Source organism: Acomys russatus, chromosome 25 (assembly GCF_903995435.1).
Source record: "Acomys russatus chromosome 25, mAcoRus1.1, whole genome shotgun sequence".
Taxonomy (NCBI): Eukaryota; Metazoa; Chordata; class Mammalia; order Rodentia; family Muridae; genus Acomys; species Acomys russatus.
This window is the reverse complement of record NC_067161.1, coordinates 32,935,202-32,959,035: the sequence shown is the minus strand read 5'-3', so window position 1 is coordinate 32,959,035 and position 23,834 is coordinate 32,935,202. Positions and strand designations below refer to the sequence as shown.

At 52.4% G+C, this 23,834-nt stretch overlaps 1 protein-coding gene across 4 annotated transcripts in view; it reads left to right on the top strand.

Moving 5' to 3' along the window:
• The first annotated feature begins 6,736 nt into the window (after nucleotides 1-6,736).
• Jade2 (jade family PHD finger 2) overlaps nucleotides 6,737-23,834 on the top strand; it is a 47,500-nt gene continuing 30,402 nt past the window's right edge. The window contains exons 1-4 of one of the 4 annotated variants that reach the window (XM_051167201.1): nucleotides 8,015-8,428; nucleotides 10,761-10,844; nucleotides 16,676-16,737; nucleotides 19,259-19,353. In XM_051167201.1, coding sequence (XP_051023158.1) covers nucleotides 8,301-8,428; nucleotides 10,761-10,844; nucleotides 16,676-16,737; nucleotides 19,259-19,353 — 369 coding nt within the window. In that variant the 5' untranslated portion in view covers nucleotides 8,015-8,300. Of the gene's footprint in view, nucleotides 6,844-8,014; nucleotides 8,429-8,506; nucleotides 8,714-10,760; nucleotides 10,845-16,675; nucleotides 16,738-19,258; nucleotides 19,354-23,834 lie in introns of those variants that run through there. The other 3 variants (XM_051167200.1, XM_051167199.1, XM_051167198.1) reach the window with 3 other exon arrangements.

The following is a 23,834-nucleotide window of genomic DNA, read 5'->3' as shown; positions in this document are numbered from 1 at the left end:
TTCTATTTCATGGGTGACCTGCGCTGCTGCCGAGGGGAGCTTATGAGAAATGCAGACTCTGAAGCCCCACCCCAGGCTTCCTGAATCAGAACCTTCCCTTGGAAGAAGCTCCTGGTCACCCATGGACTTGTTATTTTTGAGCAGGCACTGCCCTGAGCACCAGGGGAGTGGATGCCAGCCTGGAGCCTGCAGAAGGACTTCTCACCCCACCCCATCCTCCGGAGGCAGGCTGCTGGCAACTGTGGCTGGCACGTCTGGTGCTTCTGCCTACCTTGATGACTCAGACGAGCGACTGAGTCAGATAGTTTGTCTCTCCAGCCCTTGGATGGTGCCTGGAACGTAGAAGGCACTCAATACATATTCAATGCATGAATGCTGAGCAAACCCTATGCTATTTTCTCAATTAAAGCACTTAGGGTACCGGGGCCTCTGCTTCTGGGCATAGATTGCAAGGTATTTGAAAGGATTTTTGTGTTCTAAGGAGAGACTTCAAGAAGAATGTCTATAGTCTAATGGGGGATTACTGACTGCCAAGCCAGCGTTTGACACCATATGCACAAACTCCATGTTTTACAAAGGATGGCCAGGTAAGGAGGCTGGAGAGATGGCTCAGTGGTTCAGAACACTCGCTGCTTATGCAGAGGGCCTGGGCTCAGTTCTCAGCACCCACAGAGTGTCTGTCTCACAACCACCTGAAACTCCATTTCCAGGGGATTGGAAACCCTCTCCTGGCTTCAGTGGGCACTGGGCATGCACATAGTGTATATAAATATATGCATGCAAAAATACTCACAAACATAAGTAAATCTTGATGAAAAAAAAGAAAGACCAGGTAAGGGTTCATGTGTGTGTGTGTGTGTGTGTGTGTGTGTGTGTGTGTGTGTATGTGTTTCAGGATTAGGGTGCTTACCTAGCATGTTTCAGTTCCTAGCCCTGTGAGGTGGTCTATATCTGTATTCCTAGCACTGGAAAGGTAGAGGCAGAAGGATCAGAAGTCAAAGGTCAAGTTATATAAAAATTGTTTTTAAAAATGATAAACATAAAGTTCAGGGTCATCCTCAGGTACATATCAAGTTCAAAGCCATCATAGGCTACTCAAGATCCTGTAATGATAATGATGATAATAGTCAGTGGTGGCACACACCTTTAATCCCAACACTTGGGGAGGCAGAGGCAGCTGGATTTCTCTGTGAGTTTGAGGCCAGCCTAGTCTACAAAGCAAGCTCCAGGACAGCCAGGGCTACACAGAGAAGCCTGTTGAGGAAGTTTTGGTCTGGTTTATTTGTAAACATATTTGTGTTTCAATCCCAGGTGTGGGATATAGGGGCTGCTCCAGTTTGTCTCCAGCTGACAGTTGCTTCCTGAGAGGGCATGTGATGTTTGTCAGCTGTGACGTGCCTCGTGTGGGGGCGTGGTCTTTGCCAGGGGGATAACAACCAGACCTAAAGAAAGCGACTGGGGGTTCTGAGAAAGAAGGCTGCTGATGCCTCCCTTTGCTGCTGATGCAGTTGGATGAGAAGTCAGAAATCTCCTGAAACAAGGAGTGGACTTGGTACCAAGAACCCAATGATCCTGAACAGCAGGAAGCAGTGAAGGAAAACTACGCACCCCCCAACCTTCTCCTTTTTTTTTTTTTTTTTTTTTTTTTTTTGTTTTTCAAGACAGGGTTTCTCTGTGTAGCCTTGGCTGTCCTGGACTCACTTTGTAGACCAGGCTGGCCTTGAACTCACAGCCATCCAACTGCCTCTGCCTCCCGAGTGCTGGGATTAAAGGAGTGCGCCACCACGCCTGGCCCCACTAACCTTCTTTTCTCCCCTACCTGGTGTTGGGGTGTTAGAAGGGACTAGGGTGGAGTATAGAGAAAGAGATTTAAGGAACCCAAAATAAAAATAACTTTTAAAAGCATGTCAACAGAAACCCTGTCTCAAAAGCCAAATAATAATAATAATAAAATAATAAAGAGAAAAAAAGAAAGTAAGTAAGGCAAGCATGGCGGCTTGAGCCTATAATCCTTGTACATGAGACCGAGGCAGGAGGATTACTACAAGTTCAAGGATGTCTAGTGACTCCTAGGCCAACCTGGACTACAGTGTAAGACCCTAACTCAAAAAATAGAAAGGACAACTAAGCGATAGTTGAAGATGGAGATCTATAGACACTTGGCCCTTGCTTTAAACCTGCTTATTGAGACTTGTGGGTATCTGCACTATTTTTTTCTTTTTTTTGAGACCGTCTCATTTAACTCTTGAACTTTCTGTACAACTGGGGTTCCTTGGGGGTGAGTCCAATCTTCATTTCAGGATCTCTCCAGCTTCTCATCAAACTGCAGGAGCAGCAGGGGGAGCAGCGGCCGGTGCCTTATTTTTCGGAGCCCACCCCCCCAATCATCTCTCTCCTGGATCTGGTATTGACCTCAGGGCCCCCAGAACTAAACTATCTGCAGCTGGCACAGATCAGGCCAATCTGAGAGCCTGCACGAGGCAAACAGTCCGCTGCTGTGGACAATCTGAAGGAGCCCATATCCCACACCTGGGATTAAAACAAAAACACATTTACGTAACACAACTGCGGTTTTTTGTTTTGTAAAAGACAACAAAACTTCCACTGCAGAGAACTTGCCTGCTTCAGCCATTCTCACTGCTACTACTCTGGTCCACGGTAGCATCCTCCATCCTAAATGCTTTTCCTGCTTCTGCCTTCAACTTCCAGTCTGATCTCCACTTGACAGCTGAGTGACCTGTGAAATCTAGTGTGTCGGATCATGACCCTCTTCTGCTCAAACCCCCGTGTCACTCCAGCAGAAGCCAAATCCCTTACAAGGCCCTACAAAGTCTTGACAGCTAGCACCCCCTTAAGAACACCTACCTGCTAGCCTCTTAACCTTGTCTGTGCCATGGGCGCAAATACTCTGATACCTACGAATTCCTCTTGCATATAAGATTGCTATTATTTTTTGCAATGATGAGAGTTGAATCCAGGACCTTGGGCAGCCTAGGCTGACCTCACATTTGCTATGTAGTCAAGGATGACCTTGAACTCCTGATCCTCCTGCACCAGCCCCCTACGAGATAGGGATAGTAAGTGTGAGCCTGCCACCATCCTGCAGCCTTTGAAATAGGCCCTATGAGTTATAAAGAAACCTAATTATATTGAAATACAACTCTCAAGATTATTTTCAAAATGTGTAACACACTAATATGTGCGCTTTATTAAGTCACGAGAGCAGCATAATTTGAAGTAGTGATGTGTAACGGTATTTTAGGGTATTAGTAACAGCTGTAAGCGGAGTATGAAAATACCTGTGATTTCCACCAGCAAACATGTCACAGGTGCAGTGAATAGTGAAGATTTGTTGTCCCTATTCATAACTGAAGAACAAGCTACAATTTAGGGATGGAAATGAAGACGTGACCTTTCTTCCCATCAAAAGTCAAGGCCCCTGAATTCTACCCACAGACCTATGGAGGGGAGTGTCCCTAAACTCCAGGTTAAGAAGCTTTGATTTAGAATGCTCCCCCTTCCCACACCCCCCCCCCACACAGGCTCACTCCTAACCAGCCATCTTCTCAGACCATCCAATTTAAAACTATACCCCCTAGATCTGAAGCCTTCTCCTCGCCTCATGCATGCACATACATGAAACGCAGACATACATAAACACAAAATAAGAATAAATGGTTAAAAAAAATTAAAATTGTGCCCCTACCAGTTGAATTTTTACCTTAGCACCTAATTTGTCTTCAAACACACTTGGATATCTGAGACATAGGGATTGCTGAGAATTTGAGGTCAACCTGGGCTACACCATGAGTTTGAGGCTAGCCTGGATCACACTTGATTGTTCAATGAATTCCTAATCTTTTTTGTTAGGGCTGGAGAGATGGCTCAGTGGTTAAGAGCTCCTATTCCTCTTACGGAGGAAGGGAGTTTGGTTTCCTAGCATTCAAGTGGCTGACAAAGCCAGTAACTCCAACTCTAAGGCGCCCCTCACCCTCTTCTGGCCTCCACGGGCACTTTGCACTCTCACACACACATATCCACACGCAGGCACACACATACACATAATTAAAACTAAAATACAGCTAAATTTTTTTTCTTCCCCCTTTCCCATTTTTTTTATTGGTTGGGGGGAAGGTAACTCCACTCAACTCCACAGTCACATCTTGCTGCGTTAGCTGAGTTGAATTCACGGTGTAGCCCAGGCTAGCTTTTTAACTCTTGGCATTCCTCCTGCCTCAGGCTTCTCAAGTGCTGAGACGACTACAGGTGTGAGCCACCATGCCTGACCAAACAAGTTTCCTATTTGCTTAATTAAGCTGTGTATCTCTGCCCACCAGAAAGATGGTACTTTGCAGTCTTTTCTTTTGAGCTGTGTCTATAGACTGGTGATTGCCATGAGGCCCTCAACAAATAGAACAACAAACAAACAGACAAACAAATGGTACCTTTCCCACAGCCCTTTCTTAGAATGGTTTGTGAGACTTTTTAATAGCAAGGGATTAAAATCAGCTTCACCGTTATCATTTTGTTAGCACTTTCAAAGTCAGTTTTGGACAGTAGCACAGAGCTGGGAGGAATCCAAGGACTAGAGGGGATTTTGGTCCTAAATCAGTGGTGTTTCCCAAAGACTCTTTCGAGGGCCCTGGCTCGGCCCCAAGTTAGAGAACTTTGTTAAGGCCCAAGTAGAGCAGTCATTCTTGCTAAGATCAATCATAATTTGACTATATAATAACGCTACTTTTTTCCTGATGTGTAGCAAAGGGCAACTACACTGGTGTCAAGGTCACCAAGACTTAGGTGTCCATTCACCACTGCTGCCTGTGGGATTGCTGTTGAGTTCCTAAAGCCTTTCTGAACAGGGCAGATGGGCTTTTGTGGGGGAATGAAACAGACTAGCCTACACGCAGGGCACGACAGGACCTTTCTAGGTCTTTTTTGTTGTTGTTCTGTTTTTCAGGACAGGATTTCTCTGTGTAGCCTTGGCTGATCTGGAAACTCACTCTGTAGCCCAGAGACCAGGCTGGCCTCGAACTTAAGAGGTCCCTCTGCCTCTGCTTCTGGAGTGCTGGGATTAAAGGCGCGTGCCACCAGCGCCCAGCTTCTGCAGGTCATTTTTATAGTTCCTTGCCAAGCCATTTTCCCACTCCAGTTCATGGGCTCCTGATGGCCAGGAGAAACAGCGTGGCCTGGCCTCTCCTGCACAGACACCCCAGGCAAAACACCAAACCTGTGGCTCACCTTAGCCTCTGTCTCTATACACTGTGTCTCTATCTACACCTCAGATTCATGGCTGACACTGTTGTCAGGTCCTTGACCGTGTGGCCCACAGTTTCCTACAATTTCCCTTCTTGTCCTCCTTCTGCCCAAACTGGAGTTCTTGTGTGCATCCTCAGAAGAAAGATCGAGAGCACTGTCCTCTTGTTCTTGCCTAGCATGGAAAAGGCCCTGGGTTCAATCATAAGCAACACCAGCAAAAAAAGAAAAAAGAAAAAAGAAAAGGCTGGAGCTATGGCTCAGCAGTTAAGAGCACCTGTTGCTCTTCCAAAGGAGGTGAGTTCAGGTCTCAGGACACACATCAGGTGGCTCACAACCATCTGTAACTCTGGCCTGCATTGCCTACAGCGGTGCGCACCTGCCCACGTGCAGACACATAATTAAAAGTAGGTGCGCGCACACCTACGCATCATTAAAAATGATTTTTTAAAAATAAAACTTATAAGAAAACACTAGCCCAGCACTCAGGCGGACTGTGCATTCTTAGCCAGGTCTAGCTTTACTCGTATGGGATCTAAGTTTGCATATTCATGTACATGGGTATATGTGGTCTCTGGAACCTTCCTCTCGCCAAGTGAAAAACAGTTCCAGAGAGATGTATTCACTAGCCTGCTTCACACAGCCTTCTGAAAAGGAAAGGCAGGATTAGAAGCCATTTACCAAGCTGTTAGACACTCCCAGCCTCCAACACCTGTTAGCAGACATTGACCTTGGCCTGGGAAAATCTTCTCAGTGGACCACTGCACCTGAGCCAGGGCTAACTACTAGGTGATAATGGCCCCCCTCCTCTTGCCAGACAAACCTCTTCCAACTTTGTGAATGAAGACCAGAGTGGAAACTCCGCTGGTGGCTCCCTTTGAGCTCCGTGTTTCTTCCTTGTTGCAGAAAGTGCCTATTTTTCCATCATGCCCCTCTTTGTTCCAGACAACCTCCTTGTCAGAGGATTTGAGCTGTTATGCGTTTGTTTATTATTAGATTTATTTCTCCTATAAGCACATGTGTTCACAACATTCCATCGGGGAATCTTAATTGTCACATAAATGTCATCTTATGTAAATTGAATATTTATCTTTCAGTGCAAAGGGGGCAGGGTGGGGTGGAGGGGAAAGGAAAGATAAACAACTTTCAGTCTTGGAGAGGGAAAGGGATTTTTAAAAGCCATCCACCTGCCTTCAAAAACAAAGGTGAGTTGGGGAGGGGGGGGGTCATTTGATTATCTTGGAGAAGGCAGAAAACGTTGGCAAGGATGAAATGCCTTAGGGATGCTGGGCCAGGCTTCCCCTAAACCTCAGCCCTAAGCCTGCCAACCTCCCCAGCTGGAGCATTCCCAGGAGGCAGAAGGTTGCCCCCCACGCGCCTACCCATCCAGGAGGCCTGCCCTTTTCCTTCCTAGAGAGAAGGTGAGCTCCCCGGGCGCAGCGGGTTGGGTGGGTGTGGCCCGCAGCTCAGGGAACCGGCCCAAGGCTCCGCCACTGCCGGCTAGCCGCCCGACAGCCCGCCCGCCTGGCGAGCGCAGGCTCTTCTTCCAGAAACTGCGAGGCTTGGAGAGCACTGTTTGTGCACCACAAGGTCAAGTCGGGAAGTGGAGTCGGAGGAGGAGGGGCGAGGAGGAGAGGGTGGGGAGAGGGGCGCCCCACTTCTCCGCCAAGTACCAGCCCTGGGAAGTTGCCCCTCGGTTTTTAACCCTTTGTGGTTACAAAAGGCATGAGGCAGAAGGAAGGGGTTGCCAGGGGGCAAACTCCTCCTGAGGCTAGGATATGTTGCCACCCTGCTAGCCACCCACCCGTCACAGCACGCCTCACCCCCCGGAAATGCAGGGCAGCACCGGGCGCCAGGAGGCACCCGCGAGGGGGAGGGGGCAACGAGCCCAAGAAGGGGACCCCCCCCCACACGCACAGCCCCTTTCTTCCGGAGGTCGCTCACAATTTCAAGTTTCCCTGCCTGGGATGCTAGTTTGCATTTGGTGTGGGTGGGGGAGGAGGACCGCGCCCCCTCCCCCAAGCCCCGTGCGCACCCCTCCCCTGCCACTCCTGCCAGCACTTTCTGCTCACTTCTGGCGCTACAAAAACCGCCACGCGATGTATTCGATTCGGATTTTAAACCAGCAGTTCCGAAACCGGGCGGAGGGCGAGGGTCTTCCAGCACCAGAGTCCCGGGGGGGTGGGGCGGGGTACTCCGCGCAAGCCTCGTTTCCTCTGCGAGTGTCGCCTCCAGGCTGCTATTTGCAAAGAAACGTCTTTTTGACGCAGGGAGAAATGGCAAATTTTAAGTACGTCATTAATATGGCGCCAAAAGATTTTTTTAAGTATAAGCTTGCTTTTTTTTTTTTAAAGGTTGCGGGGGGCTCCGCCTGGGTCTGGGGCGCGAAGGGGGCGGGGTGTGAGCAGAAAGTGTGAGTGAGCGAGTGGAGGGGCGGGGTATGTGTGTGAGTGTGTGAAGTGTGAGCCGACCTGATGGGACTTGCTCGGGCTCCGCCGGCGCTCGGGCCCGGCCCTGGGGACAGGGCGGGCTGGGGGCGCCCCGGAGTCCACGAGGAGTCGGGGCCCGCGTGCAAGCGGGCGGGGGCCCGTGCAGGGCAACCCCCCCGGGGGCCCGCAACGCTACCTGGGACTGTCGCCGGAGCCAAACAACTGGGCGGGGGGGGCACGGAGGGGGGTGCCGGGAGCGGAGATCCGAGTAAATTAGAAAAAAGTGGCTACTCCCCCTCCCTCTCCTCTTGCCCGCCCCCACCCCCCCCCCCCCCCAACACATTTTTTTCCCCCTCTAAAGAGATCACAAGGAAGTCTTGGTTTAAAAAGAAACAGAAACATACACAGGGGGTTGGTGAATGGTGCCGACCGCGGCCATCGCAGTTGGAGGCTATTTTTTTTGGGGGGGGGGTTGGTAAGTAGCGTCCATGGAGTTACTTTGCGCCCACTCCTAGCGGCACCAGCTCTAGGCTGAAGGGCTGACCGTCTTCCCAGCAGGGGTGCGGGGCTTGGGGGACGCCGCGGCCCGGTCGCCTCCCTCGCCACGACCCCGGATGGATGCGCGCCCCCCGCCCTCTCGCGCCGGCCCCAGGAGCTCCTGGCTTCGGGAGCATCCTTCCCGCGCCGGCCCCCGCCGCGGCGCGTAGCGGAGGGCAGCGCCCCTCGGGAGGGCACCTCGGAGCAAGGTAAGAGCCAGTGCCCGGCGGATGGGCCCTGCGCATCTCCACGGCATTATTTTGTGGGTTTTTTTTTTTTTTTTAAAAAACAGATCTGCCAATGCTCCTCGCTCCCTCTCTCTCTTGCTCGCTCGCTCCCTCTCTCTCTTGCTGGCTGCTTGTTCTAGGAAGCCAGCGAGGGGGGTGGGGGGACGCACAGCACTGGGGAGAGAGATTGCGCATGTTGGTCAGCCGTGTTTTAAAGAGTACAGTGCGGGGAGGCTGAGAGGGGCGCATGCAACAACTTTTGGAAGGGTGAGCCTGGCGACCTTCTTTATTAATGACTGCGGCAAAGCGCCCCTGGGCCGGCGAGGGGGCGCGTGCGGGTGGGGGCGCTGGGGCTGCAACTTGCATCGCAGGCTCCGGCCGGCCCGAGGGGCTGCGGCGCGGCCGGGGTGCGGGGTGGGGAAGCCGAGCAGCGGGGCACCAGGGCACGGGAAACCCGAAGCTATCTGCCCTCTGTCTCCCCGAGTTTCATTTTGTTGATACGCAGCACGTCCGGGTGCCGAACGGGGCTGAGCCGATGCACATGACCCCGCGCTGGGCTCACGTGCAGCCGGTCCAGTCCTAGACACCTTCCGGGGGCCACCGCCTCCGCCCTGCGCCCCCTTTCCAGGCTGGGTGCACGCGGGCGCTGCACGCGGGGGCAGCATGCTTGGTTCCTAGGCTCAGAGGCATTGCACAAATTAGTTTTTTTTTTTTTAAGGGGCGGGGGACAGCCTTCCCAGGTGAGTGCAGGGTGCGCAGTCCAGGCAGCCTGGGTGCGTAACTGGGTAGGGGAGAGCAGCCCTCCGGGGCTGCATGGAGTCCAGCGGGGGAGAGGCGCTGTGAGAGTGGAAATGTACCGGCGACGGCCGGAGCGGCGGGTGCGCGCTCACGGGGCGACGGCAGGGGGCGTGGCCCTTGTTTACCTTCTCCCAACTCTACTGGTTCGCGTCCCGCTTCAGGGAGGACTCTGCAGACCCTTGCCTTCCGCCTTTACACTCCGGGTGGTACCCAGGAGCCACAAGCAAGTGGCGGGCCCTGCCTGGGACAAACGCACCTGACCCCAAAATGAGTGACACTGCAGCCCCCGCCCCCATCAAGCGCTGCTGCAGTCCCTCTGCCGGATCCCCGGCCCCGCCCCGCCCCCGGCAGTGGCATCTTCCCGGCTCACCTCCTTCCTCCCTCTCCCTCCCTCCTTCCCACCCACTTGCCTGCGCCTGCGGAGCGGCTCTTGCTCGCCCACTCCCCGCCTGGGTGCAGACTTGTGGCTCCCCACGGTCCCTTCCCGCCCATCCCTGGGTCCTGAGACACCCCTTCTCCGGGCAAGGGCTGATCCTGGGTCAGCTTGGCGACTGGTAGCTGTTCTGCCGGAGGGTGAGGACGTCTGCAAAACCGGCTTGGAGGCTTCCCTCTACCTTCCAGAGAGGCCCGGCCAACCCAGCCCTGTCCCCTTACTGCACACCTCTGCCCCGCTCAGCGCCCCCGCCCCCACCCGGGGCTCAGTTGCCCTTCCTCGAGTCCCCTAGACCCCTCCCCCGCCCCGCGCTTCAAGCCCACCCACCTCCTGGCACCGCCCCCGGCCCGAACCGCCTCTTGCCCTTCCTACGCCTGGGCCGGAGCCCCCCGCAGCCACCTCCGGCTCCTCCTCCCAGCTCCCGCGGTCGGAATCACGCCGGCGCGCCTCCAGCCTGCGTGCTCGTCGCCCGCCACCAGGGGCAGGCTAGAGGCGCGCAACCCTCTTCTAATCCCCTTAGCTATTGCAGCCGGCTTGGGCTCTTTTTTTTTTTTTTGTAAACCAGCTTGGCCTCAGGCCTCCTGCTGGGGGTGCGGGGGAGGGGCACCGGGTTTCTTTATGCCGGAGGGTATATTGCACTCGCTATCCTGAGTCTTTGCAGCTTTTCAAACCTCACCCTTGCCTCTAGCATGCCCCCCTCGGGCCCCCCTGCCAATCTGCAGGATTTCGAGGTACAAAGTTTTACCCAGAGGCAGTTTTCAAGAGGTCAATGGAAGGGATTATGATTGTTTTCAGAGAAGTGACAGAGGGGTTAGGGAGGGCCCCCCTCCCCCATCCTTTGAATGAGGAGTTCTGAATTAGGATGCTCTCTCATAACATTTATTATTTGCAAATAGACCGGAGCTTGGGAGGTGGGTTCCCCTCCCAGAGACAGTCTCCCTCCTCTCACTGGTAAAATTCCCAGTAGGACATTTGGCAGAAGAGCCAGGCAGAGGGTTGCCAACCGGGTCTGGCCCTGTTTCCTGGGTTCCCAGGGTACTGTCTTCTTTTTCCCCCCTCGCCTGATTTCTTTTATCCCGTTAGGGTCCCTAGTGAACACACCAGCCCTCCAGCCCCTCTTGTCCCAGCTTCCTTGGGCGGGTTGGGACTCGCAGGGCAATCTATTAAGCAGCGGAGGAAAACAACGGAATGAACTGAAAGGGAGGGAAGGAGTGAGTAATAAAACTGACCCAGTCAAGGAGGGGGGCTTTCATGTTTACGCTATGCTATTTGCTTTTTAGGTCACAGGCTGAAAAAACAGGCTTTGATCCGAAGTAGGCGAATAATTTATTGAGAAAGTTTGCATGGGGTTGGGGCGAGAAGATGCTTGTTTGATCTAGAGCCCTCTGCTTGGTTGTTCCAAGTGCTGTTGGCTGCTGTTTTGAGTGGGAAAGCATTTGGTTCCACAGCAAATGCCTTTCAGAGGGAAGAAGGCCTCACCCAACGCTGCAGGACTTAACAGTGAATGTTGGTTTTGAAACTGTTTGGCCAAGGGTCTTCCCAACACTCTAGAGATGAAGTGTTTAAGGACAGGTTTGTTTGGGCTTTGGAGACAGCAAATGTTTCCAGAAGGTCTTCCCATCCAACATGCTTTCCCTTTCCCTAAATTGCCTGGCTAAATGGCCAGTGACTCCTATCCAACAGGCTGTCAAGGATTTCAGCCACTTAGCTCTCCTTGACAGTGTATGTGGGGGTCCCCAGGTCCCTATTGTACCTTAATAGCTATGTTAAGCCTTTGACGCCAACCCGCCCCCCCCCCCATCTTTGAGGTTGTGGGCAGGATGTTTTGGTTATTCATAACCGGTGTTTCTGTTAGACTAGAAGGTGGTTGGTTGTCTTATGCCCCCATCAGACGCTTCACTGCATGTGGGACAGGGTGTCTGGGGATCTCACGGATGTTTGCCTTGTATGGGAGGAAGGCTAAGCTCGAGTTGGGGGTGGGGGATAACTTTGACCTGTCAGGTCGCCTGTACAACAAGACCTATGTCACGTGCCTCTTTAAATGGCAGGTCTTAGCTCAAAGCTTAGGCAGTAAGGGGAGTTGGGTCTGGAGCCTTTGGCAGTCTCTTAGCTTCCACTCAGAAACCTTGCTGGAGTTTGGAAAACTTCCATCCATAGTAGGAAGTGTAAGCCTTCCTATGAACGAACGCGAGCCCTTTGACAACCGGGAGCCAGCTAGCCTAGCTTTGAATGATACTTCCAGCTGTGCTAAAGGGCACTGTAGGTCTCAGTTTTCAGCCATTGGGGTGGACTAAATGGGGGGGCGGGGAGCTGAGGATGTAATTGATGGCCCAGCACTGGTCTAAGCAAGCGCAAGGCCCTGCGTTCAATCCCTAGCTCTACAGTCAGTGGGGAAAGAAAGAGAAAAGGCAAAGCCCGACGTGAGGCACCTGCAAAGCGTTACCCACTCTTACTCTACTAATGAACGGAGGCAAGCCAGCTTATTATGTGCACTACAGCTCCAGGGTGAGCCATCTCTGATGAGAGGCACCTTAACAGATGCCTGTGAGTAGCTAGATTTAGGAACGGTCTACTGAGTTTTGCCCTGTTGGGGGGCGAATAGGGTTAAGGAAATACCAAATGGTAAATTAGACAGAACCCATCACACTCTTGGCATCTCCTTGGTTGGGTCCTTAGAGCTGGCCTGCATAGTGCACGTAGGCACTGGAAGCTGGGTCCTGGTCGGGACACTAAGATTATCGGGTGGGCAGTGATGTGATAGGAGAGGGTTCCAGCTCTCCTCGGGCTTGGAGAAGAAGTCGCAGACAGTGGTCCCTCTGCCTTGTGTGCACAGAATCATTTTTTTTGTATCTGCAATGATTGTCCCTGAGAAGGCATTAAAGTTAATGAGAGATGGGAAAGAGTGGGGCTGTGACCCCCATTTGAAACAGTTTAAGAGTGTGCGAGCTCCTGTTTTCTCAATGTCTGGCCTTCCCTGCACAAGGAGGCTCTGAGGACAGGTTTTCCAGCCGAAATATCATTAAATTGTATTAGCATCCTATTACACACACGCCTTCGCAGTCTGCCTCAGACAGGGAGAGTTTTTGTTTCTCTCTGAGAGATTGTGTCTGGAATGGTAAATTGCCTGCTTGAAGGTCCCCCCCCCCCCCCAAACACACTTTTTTTTTTTTTTTTTTTAAAGCAGGACGGAATCCTGCTGTGTGTGTGAGGGCAGGCCTGGTGGCCCCTGGAGAGGAGAGACCAGAGGCCAGGTTGGGGTGTTTTAACTGCCCCAGGGAGCGGCTGCAGTAGCTGGCCTGAAAGACCCACTGTTCCCAGGGTCAGCTGGGAGGGCGTTAATGGAGGCCCAGGGTGTTTATTTGAATTTATTTGCAGAGACATCTTTAAAAAGAGACTGGCATTGCACAGTGGTGTCCCAGGGCTAGGACTTCAGTTTAGGACTAAGGCCGATGGCCTGTGCTGCCAAGGAAACATCTGCCACCAAATTGCTGCCCTATTACCAAGTTGACATTGGTCATTAGCCAGGAGCCCAACCAAATAAAGCTGCCTGGAAAATGTGTAGGGTCAAGGGAAGGAGGACTGTGAAAACAGGAGGGGATCTTGGGCTGGGGTGTTGGTCCTGCCAGCAGCAGGCCGGCCAGCTGGGCTGTTGTGTGGTCCTGACACTCCAGGAGGGAGAGACCAGAGTGTCTTCAGTACGCCCCATTATACTGGGTGCACTGTGAGTTCCTGGCATTCGCACAAGGGTCTGGCCAGACATGCTCTTTACTCATTCCCAAGGAAGATGGTTGGCAAGTAGCTCAACACACTGCTGAGCGCTCTGAAGGCAGGGAAACAGGGCAGCTGATTTCTCTAAATAGGAGTAATGGTCGAGAGCCGACAACAGGCAGCTGGCACAACTTGTGTGCCCAGGTCTGGAAACAATGGAGAACCTTTGGCTTGGAAGAGGAAAGAGAAAGGCCGGGCACGGTGGCTGTAGCTCAGTAGTAGAGTTCTTGCCTTGTATGCATGAGATCCTAGGTTTGGTCCTCACTGTGTCAAGAAGGGGATGCCACTGGGCTGGGATGTAGTGAGGAGGAAGGGGGATGGCCACTGGGAACCTGCGGCAGACAGGGTCCAGATTGGTACAGGCTCGCTCTCTCAGGGATATGGACATCCAGCCTTGGATCAGCCGGAAGCTTGTGAAAGAGTTTAGGGGGTGGGGTGGGGACAGTGCAATAGGGTTCAAGCTCTGAAGATCTCTTTGGGGCTCTGTGTAGAGTCTGGAGTCTGTGAAAGCGGTAATGAAAGCGGGGCAGTGAGCACGGAGGGGCCATGTGAGATGGGCTGGAAATTGTAGGACGATAGTAAAGTTGAGGGAGGTGGGTGTGTTTGGGACTGTGGCTCAGAGGAGGCCTCAGGCCACTGTCCAAAGGAGGGCTTTCCATACTGGGGTTGTATAGGAAGTATAGTAGGGTCAGAAGAATGGCAAGAAAAGACTCTCCTTTTACAGACAGGACTTCAGGACTATTTCCCCTCCGTCTCTCAGAAGCAAGTGCCATGTGTCACTGAAATCATCTGCCAGAGCAGATCCTCCTGCCTGGGGAGAGCTGGGAGCCAGGCTGACAGCAGCTCCATCACCTCCACCCACTCACTGACTTAGCAGTCTGTGTCCCCTTTCTGGCCAGTGGGCCAGGTGATTTGTGAGACGAAGGGCTGCCTCACGGAGGTGTCCTGGGGTAGGTCTGCAAGTTGACAGGTCACCTGTTGGTTTCTGGGCAAGGACTCAACACTATAAGAAGGGTGTGGGCAGCCGTGGTCACTGCCTATTCTTTCCAAGGGGCTGGCCTCAGTCAGGGCTATCCATTCTGGCTCAAGGCTGCCATGCATTTACTAGCTAGCATCCGTATGAAGCTCCAGCCAGTCACTGTACGAAGAGTGCTTTCACAAAGCTCTTTCAGTCTCGCCAGCTGATTGTAGCCAGCAAACGTGTTGAGTTTGGCCCTTTCAGGGTGTTCTTCAAATTCTGACTTCAGTTGCCAGCATTTTAAGTTCAGGAGATATATGGGGAAATTAGATCCAGTTTACCTCCTAGGGGAAATAGGTCTTTGCCAAGACCTCTCTGGCCCTGTAGTGGTGGGGCTAGGATTTGAACCCAGCACTCCTAAATCCATAGCCCCTCCTCCTCCTTCCTCCTCCTCCTTCTCCTCCTCCTCCTCCTCCTCCTCCTTCCTTCCTTCTTCTCGTCCTCTTTTCTTCCTCCTCCTCTTCTCTCCTCCTCCTCCTCCTCCTCTTCTTCTTCCTGGACTAGAAGTCACACCCAGGGACTTGTGCATGCTAAGCACATGGCTGTTGACAGTTGAGTATTACCCTTGGCCCCCAGCTGGCTGTTAGTGCTACAGCAGGCCGTGTTTGGAAGTACTGTTGCCCCCTTGGCTGAACATGAGCGAATGCCATTATAGGAGGGGGATTAGATGGGGGAGCTTATTGCTGCACCATCGACAAGGCTAGGCTGGGCCAGGTGTGGGCTAAGGCCAAAGTTCTTTTCGAAGTCAGCCTTCCTCAGATCCTCAATGTCACAGAGGGTGACGGCTTTGATTCTGAGCTCCCCCTTTGCTGCAGAGAGGCCATGAGGTCTGATGGTCATGGGGTCTTCTAAGTCCACTACAAACACTGTCACCTTGGGTAAGTCAGTTAACCCCTAAGCCTCAGTCAGGTTTAAGGGAGGTAGTTGTCATACCTAGCAAGGGCTCTTCTGAGAGCTCCATGTGGTCCTTGTGTGCTAGGGGACCCCCTCCCCCAACCATAAGAGGTGAGGCCTTTATCATTCCTGCCTCTTGGGTTGCTTGCACTGCCAGATGCCTCTTAGCTCTTTGTCCTTTAGGAGATACTAGGCAGCAAGCAGGCAACCCCATCAGACTCCTCCTTTGGGGTGACTGTGAGCAAGAGGCTCCTAGCTGAGGTCAGGAGTACAGCAGGAAGGCTCAGACAGAGGTCTGCATAATCATATTCCTCTACTTGCTGAGTGGATATTTCAGAGTATCTGTATGTAACACTGCAGGAAGATAGAGTTACCCCGTATCTCGACAGGGACAGGCTGGAGATAGAGGACAGTGGGTGTTGAGGGGCAGATGGACTGTCCTGTGGTGCTGTCTTCCTAAGAACAAGGCCATCCTGGAACTGACCAGGAACGTGGTGGAAACACCTTGGGCCAGGTGTTTAAAAACCGTTTCAGGTGTTCTCTAAGCTTCTGTGAGACCAGAGGAAGAAGGGGTAGGCCCAGCCTTCCAGGCCGAAGCAGATTCTTTGTACAAAAGGAGCTCGGGGCTCATCTCCATCTGGCCTGTTAGCAGCAAGATGGGGCAGGCTTCATCTGCAAAGGGGCCTGTAGCTTATAGCTCACCGAGCTGTGAGGAACTCGGCACTGTGAGTGATGTGATGAGGGGGAAGCCATCCTTAGTGTCTTAAAAGTTAGGTGGTGCAGGTGAGATAAGGTAGGACTGTATTTTATCTGAGGGTGGGACCGGATACCCCGTTTCCACACCCCAGTAGCCAGCATACTCAGGATTGGGCCTCAGTGATGGGTTTCCTGTCTTACCTTGACAGCACGGTCCTGGAAGAATCATTCTTACTTCCTCTTCTCCTCCCTGTAGGGGGCGCTCAGGAGGTATCTGCAGTGGGCCACCTTCTCTGGTCTGCTCATTTCATTGAATGGGACTTGAGTGGTCATTGTCGCTTTTCTGTTTGTGCCTAACGGCCTCTCCTGCAGTCCTTTTTACAGCACTGGGCGGACTTGTGTTTGTCTTAGGTTCCCTAGGGGCCCCTTTTCCCAGTTGGGTTCCCTGGGGGCCCCCTTTTCCCAGTCGCCCGGCCCTGTGGGTAGGTAGGGAAAGGATGAAGCTGGACAAGGGCCGGGACAGTACCCTTCCTCGGCATGGAAGTAGGGGTTGAGGATGTAGGTGATGGTGGAGGATTTCCTCTGGTGTCTGGGAGGATAATGACCTGTCTTGCCTTTTGTCACAGATGGAAGAGAAGAGGCGGAAGTACTCCATCAGCAGCGACAACTCCGACACCACTGACAGTAAGGCCTTCCCACTCGTCTCCACAGGGACCTCGGTTAAGTAACATTGGCAGGCCCAGAGACTTAGGAGGAGGAGGTGGCTGACCCTCCAATTCAGCTCAGCCCAGAGCCACATGGGTAAAACCAAGTCAAGTCAGGATCCTCTGCCCCTGATGCGTAGTCAGTCTCTGCCCTTACCAGAGCCTCGCCATCACCTTTTTCCTATCACTCTACCCTCTAGGTAGGCTGTCCTCTTACTGGAATAGACTGACTCCTCTCAGGGCATTTGCTGCTGCCTGATAGAGGGGGGGGGGGGGGGGGGAGAAGAATCTTGGTGTTCTGTCCAGTCGGGACCCTTTTAGAAGTCTCTACAAAACAGACTTGAAGCCTGTTGCCCTTTATTATAGTTAGCTAATTATTACAATAAGTAACTTTCTAACCGGTGGTGAACTCTGGTGAGAGGATTCCTGTCAGTTTACTGCTCTGTTTACCAGCAATAATCTGGCACACAGTAGGTGTTTTATAAATGTTGACAAAGCCCAGCCTTCACGGAACCTTGGCAGTAGATTTTTTTCGGAGGTAGGTTTAAATAAGGGGTGGCTGTGTCTGTTAGATGTTTAGAAGTGGAGGAGAGCAGATGATGTTTTGGGAGCAGAAAAAAAGGTTTTTATACGGTAAAAGCTTTGCTCCTGCGTGGTGACAAAAGATGGCCACTCTCTGATGGCCCAGGAAGCCAGGCCCCTTCTAGTTTCAAACCCCTATTGCCTTCCTAGCAACCAGGGGCTTGGTGCTGCCTGGCCCTGTCCTGCCTCCAGGCCTCATTTGCTGTCCTGTGAGTCTGTCTCTGGTTGTAGCCCGCTCCTCCACCCTACCCCCTTGCTGCAGGAGGGGATCACAGTGTCTACGGTACTGTGGCCGCGGTATGTTCAATGTGGCCTGGCTTAGTTAAAACCAAGAACTGCATTTTCTGCCTCTAAGTTTCGTACAGAAGATGAGAAGACACCTGCAGAGTCACAGGGCACATGGATACCTGAGTCCTGCAGAAGCAGCAGGTCGGACCTGGCCTTGGAGTCACTCCCTCTCCATCAGCTGTGACCACTATGCCCACCCATGACTGTTAAACTCCGGTGTTTATCAAAACCGTGGATCTTGAGTTCATTGTGGTAGTGCACACTTCTTTAATCCCAGCAGCCTGGAGGCTGAGGCTGTGATAGGAGAGCAAGGCCAGCCTGGTTTCCATAGCAAGGTCCAGGCCAGCCAGGCTTGCATAGTGAGACCCCCCTGGGTCTTACTGTTTCTTCTTGCTAAGGCTATAGCCCTGTAGTTTAGCAAGGGCCTCGAACTCTACAGTCATGGCTCTTTGAGGAATCCCTTTGGACCATCCTAAGCTATGATACGGTTTGACTACCTGTTAGAAAACAGACAGTTCATGTCTTAGCCCTGTTAATCAGCTTTATGCTACTATCATGAATAATGTAAGGTTATTAACTTACAAAACGGAAGGTTCACTTAGCTCACCGTTTTGGGACTTTCAGTGGGTGAGTAATTGGCCTCAGTGACGTTCTCTCTGAGGCTCCGGGTTATAAACAGGCCACACCACCTCCCGTTAGCATTGTCCTGAGGACAGACTCTTTGACCCATGGACCTTTGTGGTACTCCTATCTTAAATTATCACATTCATATCAGAGAGCAGCAAATCATCCTGGCACCGAGAAGGCCGATGAAGGAGGAGCAGGAGTTCGAGGCCAGCCTGTCTTAGTCTCTTTTCCTGTTGCTGTATATTTTGGTTCATGGGTTCAAGGGTCCAATCCGTCATGGCAGAAAGGACATGGTGATGTGCATGGGTCCCGTTTGGCTTGCTTTCCTGCTTTTGTGCATTTCAGGACCCACAACTGGGTTGGGGTACCGCCCACTTTGTGTGGGTCTTCCCACCTCAATTAACCTAGTCAAAATAGTCCCCCAAAATAGACCCCCCCTCCTGGGTGTGCCTGGAGACCTTGTCTTCTAGATGATTCCTATCAAGTTGGCATTTAACACTGTACCCACCCACCTCTTCCAGGCTTATAGAGATCAAATCGTTCGCCTGTGGTGGCTAGTAAGTAGGAGGCTGACTTGGGTCCAGCCTGGTCTGTTCAGATCCATCCTTCCCTGTGCTCTACCCTGCCTCTGCAACCTACTAGGGCATCCAGGAGTGCCGTGGTGCATCTACCCTGGACAAGACTGCAGACAGGGCATGGAATGTTCCAGCATTTCTTGACCAAGTAGGAAACAGAACTTCAGAGAGGGCCAGGGTCTTCTTTAGAGCCACAGAAGAAGTTGGTGACGGCCTTTCATTTCTTAAGGGCCCCCTCAGGAGTCTGTGAAGGAACCTTCACAGTTCCATCAGTCTGTGGGAAGATTGGGGCCCAGAGCAGGGACAGTGCCTCCCATTTTCTGATCTTGCAAGCTGGAGCTCTCCTTGAGCCTTCTCATCCTCTTGTGTGGTTGGGTGATGCTGTTACTGACTCGCCAGGACCCCTCACGGCCTGTGATCTCTCCGCAGGTCACGCGGTACCCACATCCACATCAAGATGTTCCAAACTGCCCAGCAGTACCAAGTCGGGCTGGCCCCGGCAGAACGAAAAGAAGCCCTCGGAGGTAGGGTGGCAGCGGTGGGAAGGTGGCGGGGAGGTGACTGGGGTAGGCACCTGTGGGGAGTGAGAGAAGGAGCAGAGCAGAGGCATGAGGGCCATGTGTTCTTGGCAGAGGGCCCACACCCAGTGCCAAAGGTGGTCAGGGTGGCAGGATGGAGTGAATGGGGGAACTGGTTCATCTAAGCCAGTGGATCTCAACCTGTGGGTTGTGACCCCTTGGGAAGTCAAATGACCCTTTCTCAGGGGTCACATATCAGGTATCCTGTATATCAGCTATTAACATTACCATTCATAACAGTAACAAAACTATAGTTCTGAGGTAGCAATGAATTATAAGGTTGGGGTTCACCACAACATACGAGGAACTGTGTTAAAGGGTCACAGCATTAGGAAGGTTGACAACCGCTGGTCTAAGCCATTCCCCTTGACCTGAGGGAAGCCTTTGAATGTGCATAAACCGGGCTGTAATCCAATCTGATGTGTTTGTTGTTACTGTTGTGAGGCAGGGTCTCTCTGTGTAGCCCTGGCTGGCCTAAAACATGCTATGTAGACCGGGTTGGCCTCAAACTCAGAGAGATCCACTTGCCTCTGCCCCCTGAGTGCTGGGACTAAAGGTTAAAGGTGTGCACCACCACACCAGGCATCATGCCTGCTTGCAGTTAGGGTACAGTAGAGTGAAAAACCAAAAGGATTGGGGGCGCTTGAACACACAGCCAATGGACTGCAAGGTTTGCTGGTGCTAGGCGGAAGGATGAGCGTGTTCAGGACCGTCTGATTAGTGGCATGATTCTGACCAGGATCATACTTCATGTGCATGCACATGGTACACCACGTTGTTGCCTTGACCCGGGGAAATACCTTCATCTCCTGGTCTGCAAGTAAAGGTGTTGGTGGCTTCTGTGGAGGGAGTCCTTGGCACGTGAACTTGACCGCAAGCTCTTGCTTCATGCGGCTGATGAAAAATGCATGCGGGGGCTCTATCCATTCCTGCTTAGGACTTTGCGGGCACCGCACTGGGTAGAAAAGAGGCTCTGGGTGTAAATGTGGCTGTGAGGACGTCGAGGGCCCGTGCATTTTCAACCAGGTCTTTACATGTGCAGCTGCTTTGCAGTTGGCATTGAGGGGGAGGGGGAGGCGAGGACCAGGCCTTTTCCCAAGCCACACCCCACCCCACCCCCCTTTTCTTCTGTTACTCCCACCTGGGTTCATCTGGTGTCAGTGTTTACCATCCATCCCCTACATGTGTGTTTGGGGTGGGCTCTTAGGTGGTCTTCCCCAGAGCTTTCTATTTAAAACAAAAATGACTCCTTGTCTCCCAAGATGGCCTGCTCTAGGCCCCTCCCCTTGGGAGGTGGGATTGGGACCCCATGAGAGTGGTCTCCCATGTTCCTTCTAAGTTACAATGATGTGTGTGTGTGTGTGTGTGTGTGTGTGTGTGTGTACATGTAGGTACACATGAATGCATGTACATATAATACATGGTATGGCATGTGTTTGGAGGGTAGAGAGCAACTTGAAAAAGTTGAATCATTCTGCCATTTGGATCCTAAGGGTCAAATTCAGGCCCTTCGGCTTGGCTGCAAGTACCTTTACCTGCCAGGCCATCTCGATGCCAGCTCTGATATCTTCTAAACCTGGGTTGCGTGGAAGTGGATAGAGATACCTCTGGGGGAGTGGTGAGGTAGGGAGTAAGATGCTCCTGGTACTCAGGAGGCAGGAACTGCCATGCTCATCTAAGACCTGAGGATGTTGCCTCTGAGAATCCAGCCTATCTCCTGCTGCTGCTGCCGCCGCCGCCGCCCCGCCTCCTCCAAGCTAGCGGAGGGGGTTGGGGGGAGAGGATGCCTTCTACACTGTCTGGGATCAACCTTGGGAGGAAACAGGTGTCAGCAAAGGCTGAGAAAAAAAAAAAAAGATTTGCATGGGGCAGAAAATTCCCCTGCCTCTTGGGTTTTCCAGCCCAGAGGCTTTGTACCTAAAAATAGACTTGCACCTCTGTAAGGCGCCTCCTGGGGACTGGCTGTACATGGCCCAGACGCAGATCAGGAGCCCCTGCAGGTGGCTGTGACGTGTCCACTGAAGCATCTTCCCTGCCTTGAACTGCAGCCAAACCTTCCCTCCCGCAGCAGGCTGGAGAGCAGCCTGAGAGCTTTTTCCTCATCCCCTGAGTGAGCGGGTTGAGCTGTGGCCGGTATAAATTCTGAGTTATGGTGGGGCCGAGAAGAAAGCATCAATGAAAGCTTCCAAATGATTTGGCTCATGAGAGGGCGGAGAGAAGAGCTAGGACTTGGCTGCAGGAGTGTGTGCTCTGATGAATGAACTGCAAGCAGAGGGCCTAGTTACTGAGCCTAGCCTAGCAGGCAAAGGCTCCAGGCACCCTAACAAAAAGGGGTCCCTGGGAGCCCCGTCTGCTCAGTGCCTATGGGATAACTGCCAGGCTGGTCACGCTACACATGCTGTGGCAGACTGGTGCAGAAACAGCACCCCCCCCAACTCCCCTATCCCCGGCTGCAGAGCCAAGGAAGCGCCGTGATCGAGTTTCTGTTTGTATTCCGAAGTGTGTCCAGTAGTGGAGTAGGGAACTTGAAGACCCATAGTGCTTAGCATTGCACTAGTAGTGTGTACGTAGTAAACTGCAAAATGTCCAAGGGATAGGTTTAGGAAAAACAGATAACCTTTCCTTGTCTAACTAATGGGGTCACACTAACCAGGCCCAGGGCCAAAGATCCCTGACCAAGAGTCAGGACCCTGGACAGGGCCGAGGTGAGCATTCCCACATGGCTGCTCACCCAGGCCCCTCAGCAGGAGAGAAAGGGGAGTCCGCCTTCAGGCAGTGGAAAGAAAGGTGGGGGCACGACTAAGCCAAGGTCTCAGCTTTCTCCTCTTTGACCTTTCTGTGGGACTCCCACAAAGATGAAATCTTTCCTTTGGACCTTAAATACAGAAAGAGGGGAGCCCCAATCTGAGGAACTAGACTCTGTAACTTTTGCTAGAGCTTTGGAGCTCCGGCTTGTGCTGTCTCGCACGGTAACATTGGTCTTCATCATTAGCGTTTCATCCTTCATGGACCAGGGCTTCGTAGAATCTAAGGCAAGTTGCAGTCTGATGATCTTTGGTAATCCAGCACCAGCCTGCTATCCCTGGGTGGAGACCAGTACTTCTTGTGGGTAAGAGCCTTCCTGATCCTGATGGGGAACCATCTGAGAGCTCAGCATTAATGTCCCCAAGTGTGGGTTTCCAGGGTTCTTGCTCCCAGCAAGCTTCCTAAGTGGCAGACACTATCTGATTGAGGACCAGGAAAGGGGGCTTCCAACCCATTCCCCATGACACATGCCACCCTCACAATGGACAGGTTTCTTCTAAACCAGAGGGCTACTTGGGGTGCTAAGGGTGGCTCTGGGAGAGACCTGGAGGCCTGCCCTGTGGTTGGTGCCCCAGGCTGTATCTTCCTCATGCCTAAGACTAAAGGGTGGGGCAAAGCAGCAGGGGGTTTCCCCTAGGCCACCTGTCTGGACGTGGGACACTGTGTCAGGGCGTCAGTCAGTGAGCCTGGTGCTGAGTAATGTCAGCAAGCACTGAGGGTGCCCGGGAGGCCTGGCTAGATGTGGGTACGCTAGGGAATGCTTCTACTGGGGGAAGTCCAACCTGCTTTGCCTCTGGGAATGTGGTCTGTGATACCCATGGAGTCTGTGGGAGGGTATCTTAGTTATTCTAGTGCTGTGAAGAGACACTGTGACCAAGACAACTCATAAAAGGAAATATTTAATTGGGAGGACTGGCTTACAGTTTCAAAGGGCTAATACATTATCATCATGGCAGGAAGCTTGGTGATTGGCAGGCAGGCAGCATTAAAGCAGTAGTTGGGAGCTCACATCTGCTGTGCAAGCATGTGGCAAAGAGACGGGGGCCTGGTGTGGCCTTTTGAAACCTCCAAGCCCAGTGGCACGCCTCCTAATCCTTCCTGAACAGTTCTACCAAGCAGGGACCAAGCATTCAGATATCTGAGCCTACGGGGTGGGGGGATGGGGGAGCATTTTCATTCAAACCATCACAGAGAGGAATGTTCCAGAAGAGAGTGGGAGGGATGAATGGATGTCTGGAGAAGTTGGCCACTTTGAATGATCCCAGAACACGGAAGACAGGAGGTGGGATCCTACAATCTGATCTTCTGTAGTTTCTGCTGAGGAATGAATGTCTCTAGAGGAGGGAACTTGGGGCCTTTTCCTGATGCCCAGCTCCCTGCCCTAAGGCACAGGGTCTGGCCAAGAAAGTGGAAATATCCCGTGCAATCAGCAATAGGATGTCCCTAGGTGTATCCTAAAAAGCTGTGTGAGGACACCCCCATCCCAGCATTGAAGCTCTGCTTAAAACAAATTGAAAGGATCAGATCCACCCTGAAATATGATATGGCCAGAAAATAATCCTGGAGGCAGAGAGATGACGCCCAGATGTTTGGATTAAGATAGTCTTTAAGAGCAGCAGTGA